The 24,144-nt window shown below is 40.3% G+C and overlaps 1 protein-coding gene across 15 annotated transcripts in view; it reads right to left on the bottom strand.

The window, feature by feature from the left end:
- Nucleotides 1-24,144, bottom strand: part of ablim2 (actin binding LIM protein family, member 2) — a 92,468-nt gene that overhangs the window by 66,965 nt on the left and 1,359 nt on the right. For 8 of the 15 annotated variants that reach the window (XM_051075379.1, XM_051075385.1, XM_051075389.1 and 5 more), the window contains exon 1: nt 5,508-5,782. The exons of 1 other annotated variant lie outside the window; for it this stretch is intronic. In XM_051075379.1, the coding sequence (XP_050931336.1) occupies nt 5,508-5,523 (16 nt within the window). In that variant the 5' untranslated portion in view covers nt 5,524-5,782. Of the gene's footprint in view, nt 1-5,507; nt 5,783-24,144 lie in introns of those variants that run through there. 6 more of the 15 variants (XM_051075388.1, XM_051075391.1, XM_051075393.1 and 3 more) reach the window with 2 other exon arrangements.

Raw genomic sequence — 24,144 nt, 5'->3', positions numbered from 1 at the left:
TCTAGATAATATGATTAACAACATGTGAAGAGTTTCTAAGGGCCGCTGACACCTGGCCTTACCTTTACATAGCCATTACTTCACTGCCTAGGAGTTTCCTGTCCGGAATCCCAACAGAAAACTCACTCCATTATCTCACTCTCATTAGATGCCAAGAAAAAGAAATGAACAGAGCCTATAGGCCAAGTTTAGTGAACACAACTCCTATGGTAAAACACAATAAAGGAACAGAGAAATAGCTGGTAGCTAAAATAAATGATCTTGCTTATAAATACACACAGACTAGACTTTATAAGTTACATGTTTCCTGCCCTTGTGAAAGGCCTGACATCCACCTGTGCCGTCACGCCTGCAACATGACCTGAGCAGCATTTGATCTCTGACCTGAGGTCAAGCACTACAGAAAGCTGACCTCTGACCTCTGTGGCAAATGACACCAATGGAGCCTTGTTGGCTCAGCCCTTATAAAGACAAGGTCATGCCATATAAACAGAGGTGGAGGAAATGAACCAAGTCAATTCACTTCCTGAGTGACAGTATCAGAATATTTGACATTAGAAACATTAATACTGCTGGTACCACAACTACCAAAACTATTATTCATCCTAGTAACACTATTTATGATAAAGGTAACTAGTGTAGTAAGCAAAACATTATTAAATCAGTCATAAATCTCAATAGTGGTCCAAAGTGAAGTAGGAAAGGGCCATTGTGTGCTGTCTTATGAATATGGTCATTGTGTGAAAACATATGATTCCTGCCATTCCTGCAACAGATGAGTCAGTGAATATTTCTTCCACGTGGATGACAAACACCGCCAACAGATATGATCCCACGTGTTACTGCAGCTGCCTCTACTGGAACACTTCCATGTAGTTGCCTCGAGACAAAACACTATGAGGTCCAATCAGCATAAATACCATATTATTCCTCTCTGTTTTGTTAAAACTCCAGTGGGATCCTACGCTAATTAACCTCAAGTTTGCACAAACTGCCCACATATTTTATGTACTTTTGGTCTAAATGACACTGTATACAGAGAAATTTTAGGCTTCTAACTTTCTGTCAACAGCTTGACAAAAACCCTCCTCTGTATGAACATAATGATGGACCCGTGCACAAAGCCAGGCTAAGAAAGACATGACCAGAGAAGGCCTAATGCTCTTGTGGCTGTGGGAGTAAATCCCTGCAGCCAAGTTACAAATATGGGTGAAATTTTCGGCGCCAACTACCCAGTAGTAGTGAACTTTGTGGCAGTTTGTGCCCCATAATAATGAGACAACACTAAAACAGGCCTGAGACAGACAGTACATAGAGAAAATGTATGAAAAATCTTAATTTCCATTCCCAAATTTCTCTCAAAAGCTCATTGTGATATTCTTAAATTGCTTTCCTTGTCAACCTAGTGCTGCAAAACTTTGGGTTTATGTCCTGTCAATGGCCTGCAATTAATATTTGCCTTTTTATTAACCCTAATCACCATCTCTCCCTACCCTTAATCAAACTGCACAGTACCTGAAATCCACAGATACTGAAAAAAGTATGAATTTGGCATTAGAATTATCCAATACCTTGTCTGGTTGGATCTTTGTTGCTAGAGAAATTACTTGAATGATTAATCAATTATCAGAACATGGCTAGAGGAACAAGAAGATCTACATTAGTATTATTATTATGCTGATTGCATATTATCAAGAATCTGTCACATCATGCTCGATTTAACAATTAACAGAGAAACAGGACAAGAGGAAAAAAAAGTAACACAGGTTGAGCCTGGGGACCGATGCCATTTTTGGACATAGACAATGAGACGGCAAAACATTCAAGACGAGAGACAAAAAAGAAGGAAAGTCGATATGATGCTTTTCACATTCTCCTGTCTAGGTGAAAGTGCTGTATAACAGCAGGGATCGTGTGACGGGAGTACAAGAGACTGTGATGCAGCAGAAAATCACAGCAAAGCTCAGCATGTTATGGTGCATGTGTGTTTGTGGATGTACATACTGTAAATGTATGTGTGAAGGATGGTTTGGAGAGGATGATTAGAGAGCCCTCCTCCTCTTACATAGGCCAGTGTAGGAAGGAAAGAAAGAGGTGGAGTAAAAAGACAGAGAGGGATTGGAACTGCATGTGTTTGCAGGCCATTTATTTCAACCCAGAGAAACAGCATGACTCATGAATAGAGCCTCTCTGTAGAAAGCATCGTGTCAGCTGTTTGAGCAGAGCTGGTGCAAAAACACTGGCAGATGCCAAGCAGGTTTAGCACCTAAAGGAGAGAGGCCAGTACAACTGCAGTTGGATTCAAACGCACAGGTCATTATCAGCATCCACAGGCACATTATTCTACTATAGAAAAGTACATTATTTAGTCATAACGTGAGCACATACGCTCAGACTGGGGGATAATTCACCAGCTAGTCTGACACATAGAAGTGAGTTAATGCTATAGAAACAGATTAATTATTCAGTGATTTAAGAACAATATGTTTTAAAGCTGGGAAGTCTGCAGTTCCCGTCAGTTCTAAAAAGCTTTTTAATCACCAACTGCCGACTGTACGCTACCTGCACAGCACCAAACAGCTGAAAGACACACTTAGCAACTAGCTTGTTGCTCAGGAGATGGTGGAGACTAAAACAGAACAAAACAGATGAAGGATATTGGACTTAATAATCAGAAACATCACAAACTTTTTTTTTTACTGTTTGCTAACACATCACTTGCATCATTACTGCGTTTAAGCTTGTTGCAGTGTGGCAGAGAAAAGTCCATTTACAGAGTTTTGAAGTCACAATGAAACAAAAAGTGTCAAATGTAATAATTCCTGCCACTCAGCTGACATCAAATATGCTAACACATTTTAACGGTTTCTCCCTGCATAATATATTTTCCCACTATATGTGTCAATAGTGAATAAATCGTGTTACATTAAAACCTCTTGCTAAAATACTTTGGAACTGATCATAGAAATAAGTCTGGAGCTAAATTATTCAAGTCGCCTGATGCTAAAGCGTTAAATGTTTTACATCACAGTTTTTCCCCCAACAAATTTCTAGGTTTGTTGGAATTGTTTCTGTCACAGCTTTAAAGAATAAGCCTGGCAGTACTTATTCTATAGTTTTCTTATTGTTAACAAATCAATTAAAGGACCAAACCCACCAATAAACGTATCCAACTAACAAGTCCTGTTTGTGTATCCAAAGCCTGATATATCTCATTCCCCTGAGCCATAGAGCTCCATTGTTGTCCAAACCTATAAAAACACATCAATGAGCCACACTGTTGGACTGCATGACATGCTCCTTCATTACCATGAACACACACACTGTAGTTTATTTTGACTCAATCCCACACACACTGTCCTGCTGCCAAAAATACTCTCTAGAGAACTGAATGTGTATTAATCTGTGGCTGAAATAGCCGACAAGAGAACTTTTTTCTCCTGTTTGAGTAACATTTGTTAAAAACTACAGTGAGCAGATTAAAGAACATTTTCAAGCCTTTTTTTTAAAAAAAAAAAAAAAAAAAAAGAACTATATGTTTGTGTCTCATTTTGTAAGATTTAAACAGGAACCAATGTAACTGGGGCTTAACGCATTATGAATTTTGGTCTATTCATGGGATTTGTTGATGGCGACAAAAATACAGACTAACATTAGCTTCATTCTTTAACATGGACCTGATACATTCCATCAGGCTGAGAGTCACTGAACCTCAACCTTTTCATGCATTTAACAGCTTCATAGTTTGTAGAATGAACCATGACTAAAAGATAAAATATCTTTTTGTTTCAGTTCTTGGAATTACAAAATGTCAACAGGGGTAATGCTGGAAACTGACAGACACACAGATGGTTTGTTTACTGGCAGGTCCGGAAATAGTGACGGGCGTCGCTGTGACTGCTGACAACCAGCCACACATTACATCACACACCCAGGATACACTGTCCTTGGCTAGGACCAAGATGCAGCCTTAAGTGGTGTGTATGTTTCCATGTGTGCATGACTGTATGCATGTTGCTATTCACTCAGTGTCTGCACCTTTAAGTGAATATGCATCCATAACAGCATGTCAGTTTTTACAGATGTTTGCGGTTGGTCATTAGTTTTAACTTAAGCAGAACAACATTAAATTTGTTAATATAAAACCAACGAAGAATCAACACTCCAGCTTGCAGTGTGTGTTTCATGTCAGTATATGTGTTAGTGTGAAGAAGCATGTGGCCTCTGAGTGTCCGTGTGGGTGTGTGTCTGTGCATCCTCCCCAACAAACTTTACAAGCTCTGTCATGTTGTGATGGAAGAACACATGCCTCGCTGCTCCGTACAAAACACAGTTACAGCCCTGCATTTAGAAACCAAAGCACAAACACAGGGTTAACACTGGACATCAGCTTTAACAAGGCTGCTGAGGACAAGACACAGTGAGAGAAGGGGAGATGTTTGTGGTGTGTTCATGTGGACCAGCAGTGAGGCATCTTTTTGCAGCCGACTGGGTAGGGGTCAGTGGTGGAAAGTACATTTACTCAGTTAGTAAGCCCAGTACTTTACTTAAGTATTTCACTTTATGCTCATTTATATTTCTACTCCACTACAACTCCCTGGGAAATATTTTACTTTTTGCTTTGCTACTTTTAGATGACATACACAGTTACTACTACTAGTAACTACTAGTTACTTTTTTTACTACATTTTCATTCAAAAACTTTTAATCATCCAACACATTGCCACAGATTAAACCACCTAATAACATGAAACTATGCTGAAAAACTTAGCGTCACCTCGACAAGCTAGCAATAGTCCTGATGCTACTAGCTACTACTAGCTTCTGTACTGTATTGTTACTTTTACTTGTACTGTCAGTAATGATACTATTATTGAAAAATAATTAAGTCAGAAAAGGTCACAATGATATTGTTATGCAATACTGAAGACAGACTGTAAATCATTATAGGAATATCATGGTGATTTCTTCTTAGCAACCGGCCCTCACACATTTGTAAGCAGCCCAAATGGCTGAGCTCCCAGTGTCAGAGATGCAGGCAAGGTACCAAGACAACAGTGTTGTTGCCAGGGATGTTGCAGGCAGGCCGCATATCAACCTGCAGCATAAGCATTCAGCCTGCCACCACAGGCTTGTTGTTGTCATTCACATTCGCACAGCTTATTCAAACAGAAAGTGCTATAAGCTTCTGACGGGGGTTACATAATAGGAGGCCTGTTTAGCTGTAGGTAAAGTACTACTTATATAAAAACACACACATGCTGTAAACACAAACACACTCATATGACCTAGAGCTTTTCAGTGATTTTCCTATGTTGTGGAGTTATTATAGTTTATTATGTTGTTGTGTTTCAAGAGTAATTAATGTTCACCTAAGATAAGAGTGAAGTTGTAAAAGGTCTATCCTGGTTAATACAAGCAAATCATTAGCTACACACACTCTGTCCTCTCTGGCAGGTGAACACGCCACATACAGCATACCAAAAATTATTAAAGGTCATTATTACCTTTTTCCTCTGGCATTGTCACTCAGTTTCTGATTTCCCAGATGTGATATATTGTTATGTCCTTTAGTGATAATACTTATAGGAAATATCCAAAACAAATCTTTTCAGAGTCCTCTGATGGTGTTGCGACACATCCTCCGTATGCTCTGCAGCTCTGGTGTAATGTTAGATGGGAGCATAGAGTGAGCGCTCTGTCCGTCACTATCTCTGGAATGAGCTGTAGGTCATATGACTCCCTATGTCTCTCTCTCTCGCTCTCGCTCTCCTACCTCTCTGAGTTATTGCAGTTATTTGTTATAAATAGAAGCATGTGCGGCTCAAAGAGAACGACACCTCCTCCTGGTAATCTGTCACTGGGCGTGTCCCAGTCCTTCCAGTCCACACAAAACTAAACTTTGACTGTTGAGCCAAACTAGGGTTCAATATAGCTGAAATATGGTGGCAGTTCACACTCAGTGTCAACTATGAATAAAAGTACCATTAGTAGGGTAATATCAGAGGAGAAAACTATGTGTCAGAGTTTAGACAGTTGGAGGATGCTGAAATGTAATTTATCCTAGAAGATAATTAAGAGAATTGGAGAACTTAAAGCTGCATTCATCTTTTCTTTTCTCTTATTTATTTCTTTTATTTTTTTATTAAAGTAAAATTCCAATATTTATTGCACCCATTCAGACTATGGACCCTGCTAACGTAGTGTTCGCTTCCTCTGTTTTAAAGATAAGGAAAGCTTTCCTAATAACCTCTCAATTTTATGTGTCATTTAAAATGCCTCTGAAATTAGCCCCCCTGCATTATCTGTTGTAGCTAACTGACCAACACCTTATTCCTCCTGGGTGAATGATTTCATTGGATAATGACAGGTATAAAAAGTAGAAAAGGCCTTTAGCTGTGAGTAAATGGCATAAGCCTACTCTTTGTATGTATGATGTGACTTCAGCTATACTTTATCAAACTATCATTACTGTCTACCTACACCTCTAGCAGACGGTTCACATTTTAATGGACCTGACCGCTTTTGTCTGTATTCATTCTTGAGTGTGTGGCTCTGCAGATGGTGGCTACAGATACAGCTTAAATTCTAAAAACACAGCCCCACTTTGAAGGTCACTTCTGAAAAGTGTGGGGATAATGAGGGGCATTGTGGAATATGAATAATGATGTGCCAGTAAGCTCACATTCAGGGACAAGAATAACTTTCCCCCAATAATACAAACTTTCATTTACACTCCTCTGCTGACTGGTGAAGGTCACTGTCATCAGTTACTTGTATGATGGTGTGTGTCACATCACAATCTGTCTTAGTATTTCAAAATTGGGAGACTTCGTGTTGAGAGCTGGGTATTACATTTAAGGATTACATATCCCTTACAAAGCTGTCCTTCAGAGAAATGTAGCTGGTCAAACTATGTGCCCTGAAGCTCTTGCTGTACTGAAGCTACATATTAACAATTCTGCAATACTTAGAGCCTTAGTGGGGCTTAACATTGCAGCAAATGTAGTAGTTTAAAGAGAATTTTTTGAGATTCCGTGTAGTGTTCACTACAAAGACATCAACAGCACTCAAGAGCTTCTCTATAAGGAGCACATTGTAAAAATAAGATTATTTCTGGGACAGCATAGTTCCATCAGTCATTAAAGACAACTGGCTACAGACACTTGCAAACAGTTTTCATAGCACGTGAACATGGACAAACTGTGTGTGGATGTAGGTGCATTATACTATCAAGTCTGCTTTTTTTCCTGCAAGCTTGTCACTATTCAGCTCTCTCTGTGCTTCTCATCAGAACTTTGCTGTAACAAACTAAACTAGGTGGAAGGTTGAATGACATTTCAGTCACATACTTCACATACATCACAATTTCTTCATTGAGTGTGTTTCCATTGCACTTTGTCACATTTTGCCTTTATCTATACACTAACTCTTCAACCTGAGTGCAACATCTAAACTTTTTTGTGAGATTTGAAGTTTTAGTTTTTTCTTTTTTTAGTCTTTGACATATCCACTCATCTTTTAATGTGTATAAAAATAGGTGGATGCAAACACATCTAATTTAGATACTAACGTGCTGTCAGTCTTGGAAAACATGTTACTGCTCATCTCTGTCTTTGTTGGGCAAGGGATGAACACTGACAGACTATTTAATCATCCATTGTCCTACCTTAGTTGCCTTGTTCTATAGTCATTACACACGGATCTACAGTACAGCTGTATACAGCTCTAGCACAGCTTGTCCAGATATCTGATTTATGTTCAAGGTGACTTCATATTGAGCCACTATGTGTTTGTTGGTATTTGGAGACTGGCTTTAACTCCCACCACTGATCAGAGCTGATATTTAATCAATATCCAGGGAGTGGCAACACTTACCCGCCACAGCGAGTCATTGCTGTTATCTGTAATCAAACCAGCTTTATACCCACAGAGGTAAGGACAGAGTAGACATACTATTCAAAATAATGCAAATTTATCATGAAGAGGGACTTTGAGGTCACCATAACAAATGAGAGGAGAACTTGGAACATAAAGCTATTAAGTTTTACAAGGGCAGATGAATGATGACGACTGCCCTCAAAGTGTTTTTGGTTTTCAGTAAAGAATTTGAAATGAGCCAATCTGACGACAGAAAGGTCTTTGTACATGACACTTAATGTAGCATGACATAACTCGCTAATTAAGAGCTGTGTGTTTCATTAGAAACACAATACTTTCAAACAATTTCTGTGACCAAGGCATACAGTAAATGGTTGCGTGATATGACTGAACACAGTATGTACAGTGTAGAGAAACAATGAGATCATTCTTCATTCAGCTGGTGTACGGTCACCTTAGGGTAACAGTGTTGGACCTTTTCCATGATTTGGGCCCCAATAAAACAATGGACATTTCCACAGTGGTGAAGTAACCAGGCAGATTCATTAGGCGCTGTGCCAAGCATTCAGAACGCGACTGAACCAGATGACCTGAGGTAAATACTCTGCTGCAAGATAATATGACCACTCCTATGGTGGATCAGCCTAAATATTACTTTACTACTAATTTCATGAGCCATACTAGCAGCAAGGTTCTGGGATGGTAATGTCAGTCGTTCACCACTGTGAACAGATTGAAATATGTATACTAATAGATAGTATAATGAGTAAGATGAAATTTTGTACAGATGTTTTTGGTCCCCAAGGGATGAAGACTACTGACTTTGACTTTGACTTTCTATCCACTAAAATATCTCAACATCTGCCATATAGATTTGCCCTCAAATGATGAATCCCACTGACTTTAATGATCTCTTGACTTCTCACCTATAGTGCCACAAACAAGCTAACGTTTTTGGTTGGGGGTGAAATGTCATGACATCGATTAGACGGATTCACTTTAAACATTTGTGGTTCTCAGAGGATGAATACCTCTTCCTGTAAGTTTTTCTCTAGCACCCATCATTGGGTTAGTGAGCCCGTGACATTAGCGAAATACCTCAACAACTATGGTGTAAAACCATGAAATCTGCTCCAAAAATTTGTGTTCCCCTGAGGATGAATCCTAATTTCTTTGATTACTATCACTGACTTTTCAGTGCCAACAGCAGGTCAGTGGTTTCACACACTCAGTGAATTATCTCTACATCTACATACTGAATCACCCTCCTGACCACAATATTTCAGCTTTTGGGTGTTTCAGGACTGGCCTAGAAACAAAGGATGTCACTTGAACCCTAGTAGAGGACAGTCACAGCATGAGCTGCATTCAAGCCATGACACTGCAGGTGAATGGGTATCTACAATGCCAAGCTAGACCAGCAGGAGCCCATAGAGGAGGTTATTAAAAACTACCAAAAATAACAAAGACAGGATGTACCAGAGGAGTGTATAAAAGCTAGGCTGATTGTCAGTGAGCAGAGACACATGCCAGTGGGACTAAGCACTGAGCATGGCCTCATTTCATCTCTGACACCATCCCCTTCTTTCTCAAACATTCTCTATTCCTTTCTCCTTTCTTCCCCTGTCATCTGAAGCTGTGACGGATCATCACTGGAACATAAACCAAAGGAAATGCTCAGTAAATGGCAGGAAGCTTCGGGGGAACAGCGTGCATGGTGGACTTTGCCATGTGACTCAGCAGCAGGCACCGCTCGTGTGTGTGAGTGTGTTTGTGAGTGAGAGAAAAAGACACAGGATCTGCATTGCAAATCATCCAGCACCAGAGCTGCCAAGTGGCGTCTACAACAAATCCAAAGCAGGACCAAAACAGAGCGGTGCCACTTCCAGCTGAGCCAAAATAATGAAGCCACAACACGATTTACAGCTGCGTGATGACATTTATGAGGATCAAAATGCCAAATATGATAATAAAATGCCACTTTAGGCTTTTGTCATTGGAATTATTGCAGATTTCTTGGAGCACTTTAAACAAATACCACTCTTCTTGTGAAAAATACAGACTGAAAAACAATGACTCAGCTGCTTTTCCCCTCCGACGCCGATCAATGACAATCTGGGCTTAGCTTCGCAATAGTCTCGCAACAACTTTTGGCAGCGTTCTCCAAAGGAACATGTCTTGCATGGCACTGAATTTTGACAAAGCAACAGCATCAACCAGAGAACAAACACAGAAACTAAATAGGAAAGAAGCAAATCTGCATAGGCTTAGATTCAGCATGAAAACATCTTCACAGTCACAGAGTGAACAAGATTCCCTCCCTTTCCCTCTTTCCTCTAAACCTTCCTTTTTCCTTCAGTGTAGAGTATTTTGCAGAGGTTTGGGCAGATTTGTGCGAGCTGCAGCATTCTGTTGTCAGCCCAATCTGTCATCCTGCACATGCTTTATTAACTTCCCTGAGAGGTACAGGGAAGGAGACTAAGAGACACAGAGAGAGAGCATGCATTTCCTGCATGCCTGATCAGCTGGAAAGATGCTTTGGGTGATTTATTATCTGCATCTAGAATCTTGACCTTTCTCCCATAATTCCATTTGGTGCAGGGATTCAAATCAGCAAATAGCCTGATTTCATAACTTCTAAGCTAAAAGCACCGAATCTAAAATATGTAGCACCCATACTCATCAGATGTCACTGTATTACCCAAAGCCTCACCTTGACTGCTGTACATAAACTCTTGTTTCTGAGTTCTAAGTACATGAAAGCTAATAACAGAGTGCTTGAATAATTTGGGGTACTGTAGAAAATAAAGGAGTTAGATCACAGTTCTGAATGGCAGTAGGTTATGATATTGGATGGAAGGTTTTTAAAAACAGACACACTGTAAATATCAGATGCTCTGGCTTTAGAACAGATTTGTGGACAAGTATAAACAGCCGTTCACTAGAAGAGGATTTTTAATAGGGACTTTTGGCCTGGACATCCCTGGATTAGTGAGTGAGTCTTTACTGTGTAAGATTATTTGTCCTTCAAAACAGATTATCCGTATGTACAAGGCAAGGTGGCGTGTTGATGTTAAGTACAAACCTAAATTGCTGTCATTTTGTCTCATGAAGGATAACTACACTCAGGTATGTCAACATTAGCTATATATGGACTCTCAGTATTGATGCTATATGGATAGAAATGGTCAAAACTACAAAAATAAGTTGTATTGAACCAGAATTATCTTTTAACAGCATGCATGCACAGTACAAAATTCTGCTCCTAATGATATTCTGTACCTCCCCAGGACCGTTTGACATTGACCTCATCAATATGACTGACCACTCCCAGCATTTCCCTGCAGTCACTGCCAATCATGTCACATATGCACAGGCATTCTGGACTTAATCCATTACACCTTGCAGTGGGAAACCACTGGGTCATTAAACAGCGGGCATGGCAAGCCTGCAGCACTAAAGTGAACCAGACTATCGTAAAGAGCTTGACTTCAAAGGTTCAAATGACCATATCACTACTGGGAATACTGGTGGGGTGGATAATGGATAAGAGAATGAAGTGTGAGTCCCAAAATCCCCACAGAGGGATCACAGAGGCTTGTGATGTGGGTCTCTCTCTCTCTTTGTTAGTGTGTGTGACCATATGTGTGTGTGTGCGCGTGCGCCTCTGCAATGCACCATCGACCCCAATCCCAAGTCCAACTACTGGTCATAAAGCTGAGTTAAAAGCAGTTAGATGGTGTGTGTGCGCGTGCAAAGGCAAAATAATAAGGAAAAAGTAGCTTACATTTAGGTATCCAAAAGGAGTCTTTTAAATGAACAAAATGCAATTTTTAAAAATGATCTTTTCCTTTCTGATAATCTAGGGCAAGAAATACAGGTCATATTCACATTGTGATGACAAGCAGAGATTCACTGCCTCTGTCAGAGGAGATGAAATGATGGATGTGATGCAGTTTGAGAATTAGTGGAACAATATTATTGTTTTAGATGAAAATAGCTTTATCTGAACTTTACACAGTCATTGGTTTCTGTCTTGCAGATAAATACGGTGTGCTGGACCTTGAAGGCATGTGGAGTGTCTCTCCCACTGGGCTGCTGACAGTGTCGTCAGCCGTGTTAACTCGCCATAACACTGGCAACCTCTGCTTTAACTGTGCGCGTTCCCGGAAGGCAGGAAGAACACTGCAAACACCTGACACCAGAGTGGAGTGGGCAAACAAGGATGAGCCGCACTCCCTGATGACATCATAGAAATTGTTCCCGCGAAATCATTTTGACAGACCGATGGCCAGTGGGAAAAGTCCAACAGCCAGCCGTTCAGTGGTGTGACTTCATCACTCAGTCACGGACATTCACATTTATAGGGCTGGCCCCGCTGTTGCAGTCCAGCTAAAAACTTTAGCAGTGAACTGTAGCCTTACCGTTTTAAGTTACTTACATGGCATTGACAGCACTGGTTGTTGATATGTAATGCTGTTCAATACTTAAAACACTTTGTGAGAGACGTTGCTGGAGCGGTTCCTGTGACCCACTCAGATGCCTCACCGAGCCACTGTTAGCAGCAGCCTCTGGTTCTGCCGCCAGCGGCGGCGGCAGCGGCAGTTACTGTCACGGACCCTCTGCTCAATGAGAACATGAGCAGAGTCCTATGTTTGCTAGCTGCGCAGTTAGTCAGCATCGCGATTTCAACAACGGGATGCAAGTGTTAACATGCCGTACATATTATGCAGTACGAGACATAACTGATAGAAACGAATAGTCACTAAACAGTGTCTATAACAGGTAACTATCAATACTGCTGCCAGTAGCAGACGACCACTACTAGTTTTGTTATATTCTGATATTTGGTTTGATGTGAACTTGTGATGTGAAGGCAGCGTTAGCCACTGTTAGCTGCCGTTAGCTAACGCCGTTCACTCACCGTTAACACCTGCCCAGTCCTCTACTCGTCCTCGCATCACAGCTCAGTCCCTCTCCTGTGGCCGTTATTTCTCCTGACTCTGGTCTGTTCCTGGTCTCCTGGACGCTGAGCAGGCTCGTAATTATACAATTGTGGTCGTTCATATGCATACGAATATACATTTTCGACCTCCTAAGTTTCAAAACTCATATTTGGATTAATATTTATTAATGTTTAACGTGCTCTAATATGGCCGAGCTCCCCTTTGTTGCGTCATTTCCGGTTTGTCATTGGAGGGAAAATTCCCCCCCCCCCCCCAAAAAAAAAAAAACGGCTCCAGAAGTCACTGTTGTGTGTATATGAGTATATATTTTTTTGAAAATCTAGTCTCTACAGCATTTCCCCACACACTGCTTCACTGTGGTCTCTAACCTGCAAGTTGCTCTTTAAGTAAAAATAAAAACCTCTAGGTTGTAATCCAGGTTGTGTCATTACACTGTAACATCATCCAGATATTTAATCTAAATATAACTTTTGCTTGTTTACAACAAAGAATTATGATAAATTTACAAGATACAGACACGTCTGTAGAATCGTTTCCTATAGTGGAAACAGTAAATTACATAACCCAGTGCTGTCAGGTCAAAATTATTTGCATAAACAAAGTAATGTAATTTGTAAGTCTGTGTATCTGTATCATTTGTATCATCTCCATTTCCAAGATTACAATCACTGAAGCGAGGGAAGTTCACTATGTGGGTGTGTAGATGGATGTATGTGTTCATTTCAGAGGGAGGCAGAAAGTGGGTGCAGCTGCATATCATTGTTATTTAGCTCTGGTCCTGCAAATGCGCCCCCTCCCTTACACAAAATATACAGCACAGTCGATACCATAAATTTAAAACCCTGCAGTGGAGGAAAGCTGGTGTTTGTGAATGTGATTCCATGCATGTAAACATGGGGAAACACCCTCCAGATTATACAGTATATCAAACATACCAAAAGACATGGTGGAGAGAGAACCCACTCACACACATCCACACACACAGCCAGCTCTAGATTTTCACTGAAGAAGGGAGGAAGATAAATGAGGCTGTAACCAGTGGCAACGATGAAGGAGGGATGGGTGGATGAGCGCCAGAAAAGGAGGAGTCACTGGACTGGAACCAACTGAAACAGCAACTGCTGTATGACCTGGAATGACTTTCTACTCTTTCTTTCTGCATCTTCTCTTTCTTCTTAATTTCTTCTTCACTCCCTCGTCCTCCACTTCTTGCTCTCCCTCTTTCTGTCTCGCTCGCTGAAACTGCACGGAGGTTGCAGAAGTAGAATGATGCCATATTCAAATTTTAGCCAAGTCTCAAATAATAACCAAATGATAGCCATGACTACGACAACATATAACATACAATGACCGGTCCCTGATAAAGGCTGGGTAAAGAACATTAGGTAGGTTGGACTCAGCAGCACTATAGCAGCTCACATGGTAAATTTAATATAACAGTACTAATTCCATCAGAATAACAATATAGTTATGTCATTCTCACCACTCTGCTGCTGAGTTTTTCCTTTTTAAGGAGAGACTGTTCATATTCACTGAATGGCTCTTACTGTGAAACACTGGCAGGAAGTGTTGAGTTTTATTAATAATAAACTCCAATCAGAAAAAAAAAACAGCAATGTAGACTGACAGATTAATAACGGAACTGAATTGAAGTGTTTAATAGTGACTTTCACTGACAGTTTCTTAACAGTGATTAAAGAAATGACAAAGCAGAATGACTGCAATGAATTAGCAACACAGTAAAAGACTTGCAGGAAAAAGAGGGATAATGCCCTTTGAGCTGCTCAGCTTTTAATATAAAACATTTGTGCAGGAAGTGTTGACAGTAGCTTAACACTGATCAAAAAACCTGTTATTAATTATTGAGTGAAAAGGATATTTTAATGAACAGAGAAACTGAGAGTCAACAAAGCAGAGGGTATAACGTGATTCTTTTTATAAAAATGCTATGGAAATGCAAATGTGGCCTTGGTGTGTGTGTCTGTGTGTGTGTGTGGGTGCACACGCACATGCATATTCACTTGATTGTGCTTATGTATGCAAATAAAAAAAGGGAAAACCCTGCAGTTAAACAGCATATAATTCGTTGTGCAGTGTGTTTAGCGTATCAAAAAACACAAAACATTCACTCTATGTCTCTAATAAAACTCTAACAAAATCTGTGTCCATGTCTAATCTAACTATAAACTAGCATATTTCCATCCTTGTTTGTTCCTCATGAGCACAGAAACACAAAGGACACACAGTGATAGTGAAGTCTTAGACTGAGTAACAGTACTTTACACTAAAGCTGCTGTTCAGGATTAGTGATCACCAGGGAAGCACAACTTAAAGTAAATCTCTGTCTTCACAACATTTCTCCTCTGGTCTTGGGCAGAGAATTAACACCACAAAAATCACCAGTCTGACCCACATTTAGGTTCCTACTTTGAAATTCCTTAATAAAAACATGGCACACAGCGTGATTTGGGAGTGTTAATCTGGTTAATTGGTTCATTCACTGGGGAGTTGCTGAAGCTCAGAGGGACTGAGAGGAGGAGGAGGAGGAAAGGAATGGAGAAGAGATGGGAGATAGGAGGAAAAAGGAGGAGAAAGGGAAGGTAAGGAGAGACTGGGCAACTGTGGGCACAGATATATAAAACCCACAGACAGCAATCCAGCCTCCACAAATGATCAATCACAACACAAGAACACACACATACACACAATACACACACACACTCAGGAGAAAGTGAATTGATGAATAATTCACTGAAGCCCATTGATCTTAGTGTCCCTCTCCCTCTCACCACATAGCAGTAATCTGATCCAGATTTAAAGTGCAGAGTTAGCTCTCAAGGTAGCTGCGCAAATTCCCATGATGCATTTGAATAACACAAAGGACAACATGTCCTGTTTCCTCCTAACAGTTACTACAAATAACTCCAGCAAACACATGTTCATCACATTAAAATTGTTGTTGGGTTATTTTAAGGACTTACATCATAAACTCTGGGCCTGTATGAACGACAGGGAGTGTCCTCCCCTAACAGACTACCCCAGACACTGTATTTCAGGAGACGCTCCTAAGGGTCGTATCAGTGGGCGGATACAAATAACCTATATGGTCGTTCAGGTTGGATGACTTGCTAGAATGACGATACAGTACCAAGCAATTTATACTCCAGAGCAGGATTATATAACAGTGGATGTTGCAACACAGTTAATACGATAACTTGTTTTGTCCAAAACTTGAGTTGAACTTGACTCAAGCATTGGATTTAGTTTGCTCTGAAAACTTACTGTTTTAAATGCTGTGTGACTGGATCTTAAAGGTTAGAGCATAATGTTACCTCACCAGGGCCAATATTTAATTGTGTTTTTGCCTTGTCACGAATATGTTACTATCAGCTTTACAATACATAAAAAAAAAACTAGACGGTTTTAGACAGAGAGGCCTGACAAGTTTATTTTTCAACATTAGATATATTGGTCAGAATTCTTAAAAAAAAAAGAAAAACATTTAAGGGACCTTATCAAAAAGGTTCAGAAGTCAGATTCTAGTAAACATCACTGTCGATAAACCAAGGAGAGCCTAAGGGAAAGTGTGAAGTCCAATGTCTTATCATACTTCCTGTTTCGAGGTCCATGATTAAGGCCCGAGGTTGATATTTCGTGTTCACTTCTTCAAACTTTTTAAGCTTTCCTATCAGTTTTGTTATTGTAGAAAACAAAAGAAAATGATTAAATTTACTTTTAATAACAATGTTACAGTGGTAGTCCTAAATGGAAATACTTCAGTAACAAATCTAGAAACCATGGTTATACTCAGTCATCATCAGTAATATCTTGCCTCTGGCTGCCCAGTAATACCATACAATGATCATGCATTCACACTGTAAGAAACACAGTGTTCATTGTCTCCACAGGTCTAATCCTCTCCTTCAAAGGTCAACTCAAATATATCACAATGTTGACTTTTCCAGACAAGCAGCAACCAGTTTGAAACCCAGAGGCAATTCAGTAAGCAGGAGATCAAGTATTTCAGGGTCGTCCTCCCCCTGAGTGAGTGTTTGATGGAGCACGAGCTTAATGTGGATTCATGTTACATCTTGTGATGTGGGAATTATAGTGGACCGCCATGATGGAAAGGGAGTTGAGCCCAAATGTGAAGTTCTTGATCAACCAGTTGCTCTAGATTCTCACCCTCAACCAAGGTCATGAACTCTGTCTAAGAACTGGAAGATTCAGATAGAAAAACAAAATAAGATTCTGTCACATGGTGTCTGGGAACTCTTTCACTGAAGAACTGAGAAATATAAAGGGTGCAGATCACAAGGCCTCAGTGGTTTGATCAGAATGAAAATGATGTGAAACAAATGCTATGGCCGTCACAGTCACTAGACCTCAATCAATCTGTTTGGCAATGTCCTCAGAGAGTTCCACACTGCTGTTCTGGAGGCTCCTAGTGGACCAATACCTTACTAAGACACTAAATGCTGGGTTTTCCCTTTATTCACCCATGTCTGTGTGATACATTAGGCAGATTAAGAAGTTTGAAAACTGTTCAGCATTATAAACACACAAATGGCTACACTATCTACACAAAGATACTAAGTGAGGCAATATGCATTTTTCACCAAAGATTAATGCAAGAGGACGTAATCTACTGTTTCTAATTATGGAGCTCCAAAGTGTTAAGGGACCAGTGTGTAGGATTTAGTGGCATCCAGCAATGAGGTGGCAGATTACAACCAACTGAGTACCCCCGCCTTCACTCCTCCATTTCCATCCATGTAGGAGAACATACAGTGGCCTTTAGGTAATTTAAAAATGCAAAAGGCCTCTCTAGAGTCAGTGTTTGGTATGTAGATCTGAAGGACTCATTCTAAGCTCACGAAAACACAATGATTCTTAGTCTCCTGTGATTATACACAGATGAAAACAATATGAATACTATGTTCCATCTCTGCCAATAGATCCCCATAAATCCAACACACTGATCCGACTTCACCATAGCATGAAACATCCACCTACTGCCGATTATGCAGCAGATGGTTTCAACCAACAGTGAATATTGAAATGGTCATTTAGATTGAGTGAGGAGCTCAATGAGGAAATGGATACAGAGACAAAACCGCAACAAATCCCATCACAAACACACATCCAAGCAATAATAATAAAGTTACTGAAGCTGTATGCAAAGCTAACTGAGCTGCTACATTCACACACCAGTATGACATTTGTGTATCAGTTGCAGCCCCTTGTCTGTTGTACATTTCATCCCCTAAAGAATCACATGAACAGTTTCCTCATAACATCAGCTCAGCTGAGGTTATCTAATCAACATGCTACGGCTGAGCAGAGTCGGTAACATAACTCTATACGGCATTGCACGGCTCCCTGTGAAACGTATGGCTGACCTTGATGGCTGCTGTCACACCTAAATGTCACACACTCAGCATGTTCACCACAGAGCACTCAATTAATAGGAAGCATGCTGCATACTGGAGCTGTGAGGTATGACAGGAGGAATGAATAAAGTATGACCCAAAGGATGTGAAACATGTTTGGAGGAGGACAGTTTGCTGGAGGACAGCCTGAGGGTTCTCATTTCTTTCTGAATGGAATTTCACACTTGTGTTGCAGTTTTATGCTATCATTCACTTTTAGGAAATAATTCTTATGTTTTTGCTTTTGATTGAGCTAAGCTAGCAGTTTCCCCTGCTTCCAGTCTTTAAGCTGAGCAAGGCTTAACACACTAATACCTTTGTACTTCAAAAACACAAGAATCTGATATCAAACTGCTGTGACTCTGGGGTGAACAAAGAATAAGCATATTGTTAATGATAGTGTAACCCGGACACCTCTCAGTTAGTATCCCATGATGCAGTCTGTGCAGGGTCTTCACTCTGAAAAGCACAAAACTCCATATATATGTTGTACTGGCAGTATTACAAGATCAGAGTGTTATATCAGCTTCAGTCCAAAAGTATCAGCTATGACCATCTGAAAACTGTGATGTGACCAAACTATGTCTGTGGAGTCACGTAGGATAAACAACATGCCATTCCTGCCTTCATCAAAGGCCCATGTAAAACAGCAGGCTGCAGGGAAATGTCACGAGCCCACACCACATTGCAGGCTTAATTACTACTGTGTGTGTGTGTGTGTGTGTGTGTGTGCAAGCCCCAGTGCAGGGGCTTAGCACCAGTGAGGTCAGCCAGTATTTATCCCAGTAAGAAGAGCTGTGGTGTCAGTCTGACTCTGGTCTGGATCTGCCCACCAGCTGTGTCCACTGTTATTTCATTCAGCAGTGCTGAGCTGACTACAAAACTGTGAAACACAATGTTAAAAAAAAACAAAACAAATCCAAATAAAACATCAGTTTACACAATAAGTCTTTTCTCTAGAAGACATTTTGACTGACTTTGAAGTAACTTGTATGTAGTAGCCAGGTTACTGTGCATGCTGGCTTCACTTATTTTAATTTACACCCCACAGTTCATGAAAGCTTCATGTTAGCTGTGGTAGATACGTATCAGTGTTTCCTCTTTACTCTCTGCTGCACAGGAGGAGACTGGAGCTTCTGGAGGGAACAGCAGATAAATGGAACAGCTACACTGCAGTCTGTCTGATTTGCCAGTGAGCAAAACACCCATGTCTCACTGATTGTGTCGCAAAGACAGACACACACACTCAGCACCTAACTGATCTGAAAACTTCGCCTCAGTTAGTGCCACACAGGGCGAATTCACATCCATGCATCCTCTATAATAAAAGCACCTGTCATGGCCACCATCAGCAGATGGAGCAGAATTTCAAGTAACTGTGCCAAAAAAAAAAAAAAAACATTTAAACAAAAACATCAGAAAATCCATCTAGGGGATCATGGCACTGACAAACACTAATAATTCATAATTATCATTAAGATTGATTGATTGATTAATTACACAGTTGTATGATAGAACATGTATTAATGACAACAGAGTGAATTTCTAAGTAAAAATATTGGTTTCAGTTTCATATCAATTTCACAGATTTTCTTCTTGTCATTTGTTTCATATAATTGAAAATTGAATAATTTTAATATCAAGCAATTAAGAATACAGTGGCTTATCAAAATCATCTTTAGCTTCATTCCTATGGGAACACATGGATGTGGTATTCATGCATTCTGTACAGTAATACACATATACAGCAAGATAAACTGCCAAACCATGACATGTCTCAGATGGAGCGCACTGATTGGCCAAGCATCAGCCTGGCCTCGAGGAAAACATACTCACACACGTGCTCATGTATTATCTCCATGTATGAACACATTCGTGCAGACGCGCCAATAATTTCTCCATCATCTCCTCCACAAACACTTTGTCGAGCACAAGCCGTACATATGTAAACACATATATCATCATTCCTAACAGAGAGCACACAGAGAGGCACATACACACCCTGGAGACATGTGGCTCTTAGCACAAAACTCCTGCACGCCACCGTTACCTCATGACTTGTGACACACATTATTTAACGGCACGGAGCCAGAGGGAACCAGTATTAGCGCAACCCTGGCACAACTTCCAAAAGATAATCATATATGTATGTGTGTGTGTGTGTGTGTGTGTGTTTGTGTGTGTGTGTGGGTGGGTGTAATTTCTCACTAGCTAGTACTTAACAAGGAGCTCCAGGTTCATAGTTGGCTCTCCTGTAAGTTATTATTAAGATTCTGAAATGCTCTACAGTGACGTAACACAGAGTTCAGTGTTAAAGTAGCAACAACACATTTTTGGTTTTGGTCTTTTCATAGAGGTGGTTGACAATAGAAAAATCTAATAACACCACCATGCACTTATTTATGTTCTGATGAAATGAATGAGATGGATATCAACTTTATGTCTGTATGTTCAGTGCAAAGTGGAAGCATGTGCAAACAGCTAGCCTGGCTTTGTCCAGAGTTCAAAGATCCATCTACTACCAAGAGTAAAGCTCATAAATTAACATGATGCCTTATTTGTTTCAGCTGTACACAAACAGATATATCAGATCAACAATAAGTGGGGGATTACATGCTGGACTAGCAACAGTTTCAGCGTCTTTAACTTTAGCTCGGGTTAAGGTGAATCCAGGCTTTGGATTATATATATATAATCCAAAGCCTGGATTGGATTATATATATATATATATATATATTCATATGTGACATATGTTGAGAGTACAGCTCACAATGCCCAGTGGGTAAAAGGAAAGAGACATTAGCCTGAAGAGCTAACAGTCAGTGATGGATGAAATAAAGCAAAGATATACTCTAGCTCTGCATCAGGTTTTAGTTTCAAATTTGGTTCAGTGGGGTCAGGTCTTGGGTTTCAGGCCTGTGTAGAACTCTAGCTGAGGGTCAACTCACCAATGGCTGTGGAGCTAATGGCGGAGCAATAAATCATCATTTTAGAACTGGACAGGTGCTTTGTGAAGGTGCTGGAGTCCACGTAGACCATGTTTTACCGCTGATGATGCTGATGATACACCAAGGTGAAGACTGTCTTTGCACCACGCTGGTTGTTTTACAAAGCACAGGCCTCCACAGACTTAATGTAAGTTATATTGATCCCAGCTGTCTTCCCCTTAAGACCCAGTCATTGGGATCTCCAGAGGGTCAGGAGGTTCGCACCAATGCGTTCAAATGCACAATACAAGCAAAAACAGCTTGAGAAGCAGTATTGATCAGTTATCTCCTTATGTGAGCCGTGGCAGTAATCTGGGCTGGAATTAACAGGCTATTCACTGATCATCCATCACTATTAGTCACTGATAATTATTCCTTGTGGTGAAGGGGCTCAGTGTTGTCAATGTGTCTCACATTCAGGAGACAGCTAGCTAAACACAAGGCCTGTTAATAATCCAATCTATTGTAACTCTTACCTTTCTGCTGTGGCACAGATCATAATCAACAAAAGATAAAGTGTAATTATATTTTTCTGGAATGGAAAGAATGCAGACTGACCTGCAGACTGATATTGTTTCTCAGGGTGTGTCCATCACGCCAAGCCTGTTCTGAGAGGTTTATTTAAAGTCGAGAGCACCACTCCTGTGGTCTGACCAGGTATTCACTGTCAAATACAGGTGGCACTGAAGCAGTACACTGAAGTGACTGTACATACAGATTGTCTCTAAAGGAGAGAGGCATTTTTTATCCTTTTTTTAGAAGAACGTCTGAGCAGAAACCGTGGCATTTTATCCAAGAGCACCATGGGGTTCTGGGAGTGGACGATAAACTGGAGGACTACTAGCTTACTAGTAGCTAAAAGTGTTTCCAATCAGACTTAAAATGCAGCCACACTAGCATCAGCCTGTAAGTAATCACTCCATCTCACATTTACTGTAATTGCTCCACAGACTCCTGAGTCAGAGCTCAACTTTGCTCAACTGAAACCTGCTCATTTGCCCCTAGTTCTGAACAATATTACACCACCAGAGCACAAACTGCAGCATCACTCTCATACACTGCTTACACTTTGTTATTGCTCAGCTTAATGTTTTTCACACTGGATGGAAGGTTGATATGACTCTATCTCTTGTTAAATCCATGTAATCAATCAATTTACCCTGGAGGGAAGCAGATATGTGGAATAAAAGTGACTTGTGAATTGTTGCACAGTCAAAACAGGAAGGGAACAAAATGAGGATGGGAATAGAACGCAGTCAAGATGGGACTGAGAAACAGAACAGGTAATCACAGGAAAGCAATGACTCAGGATGGGAAGTTCATTCCTGTGACACCCTCTGAACTGAACCCAGTTAATGGAAACAATCCCAAACTGGATCACCAAAACACACTGACAAAGTTAAAGGACCACTACTGTACTTGTTTTCAGACACTCCCTCTATACAGCTGATGCCCACATGCTTTCAAATTTTAAATCTAGCTCGACAACTATGTTGAAATGCAACTCTCTTCATACACACACACACACACACACACACCTGCTATTGTTTATCAGGAATAACCTGGCTGTGCATGTGGAGACCAGCTGTCATCACACACATGGAGATCTGAAATGAATTTTCTGCTCATGTCCACTCACACATCCATCCCAACACTCTTCATGAGGTAAAAGGTCAAACTTCTATCATCACAATGACAGGAGACAAAGACAAATTTTGTGTCTTGTTTGTCTACTTCTCTTGCAGTTTACAGCGATCTGCTAATGAATTTTCCCTGTTTCGACTCCCAGACGAACTGCAGCACTCTCATTAGCAGCTCCAGCAGATCTGCAGAGCATCGATGGGTCGTCTCATTAAAACCAAGGACCATCCATGCTTTCTGTATTGAAAAGTCAGATTTATCATTTGGCCCAGTCTCTCTTCTCAGTGATATTGACCTTATTTTGCTTGGTGTTGATTGCAATCTGGCACCAATTCAAAGTTTATCAAACAGAATAACAGCTAAAAAAAAAAAAAAACTGGAGCGATAAAAATGAACAGTACATTTTCTTAAATACTGTCCCAAATAATGTCCTGAATACAGCCAGTGTTGTGCTACATTCACACAGTATTGGCAGAGGAGAGAAACCTCTTGTTGTTCTGACTCATTTCTCAAAGATGGCGACCCTTAGATAAAATACATCAAATAAATACATACATAAATATGCAAAATTAGCAACTTTCATTTTTACGTCTACATAGTGAAACTGGATACAACAAACACTGTATAGCTCCTTTATAATTATCTGAATCAGCTGAATTAGAGTTAGCCTGCTACTGGATTTTTTTTTTTTATCTGACTGCTAACAATTGTCGGCCATTTTGCCATCAGTTTGTTGACACCTCTATAGTCTTTTCCTGAAGTGGAAGAAATATTAGAGCTGTCAGGATTCCCAATACCTCCATCTTGGAACAAGAAGGTTGATGTAAACCGATTTTGACCCATGGCTCTTTGTAATTTCAATCCAAACAACATGGCTGTTGGCACAGACAGACTGTTAGCTTGCTAGCAAGCAAGAAACCTAACCACCCTCATTGTTAGCCTTGCACTCACAAAATGTTAAAAATGCCAAGATAAAAATGATAAATTAGCAATTTTTGTCACATTACACAGAGGTTTATTAACAAGTGAAAGAGGGTCCAACAAAGAGTGCCTGGCTCCTTTTAAATTAGCTGAGTAAACTGAATTAGAGTTAACCTAATAGCCTATTGGAAATTCCCAATACCACTAACATAGAGGTTGATGTGAACAGTATTTCACTCTTGTGGTTACACTGTTATGAATGCAAAATGTTCCAAGTTTAATGAGGATGAGAAGTGCTAGCTGTAGGAGTGCTTC

The sequence above is a fragment of the Lates calcarifer genome, linkage group LG14 (genome assembly GCF_001640805.2).
Source record: "Lates calcarifer isolate ASB-BC8 linkage group LG14, TLL_Latcal_v3, whole genome shotgun sequence".
Lineage (NCBI taxonomy): Eukaryota > Metazoa > Chordata > Actinopteri > Centropomidae > Lates > Lates calcarifer.
This window is presented reverse-complemented; position numbering and strand designations above follow the sequence as displayed.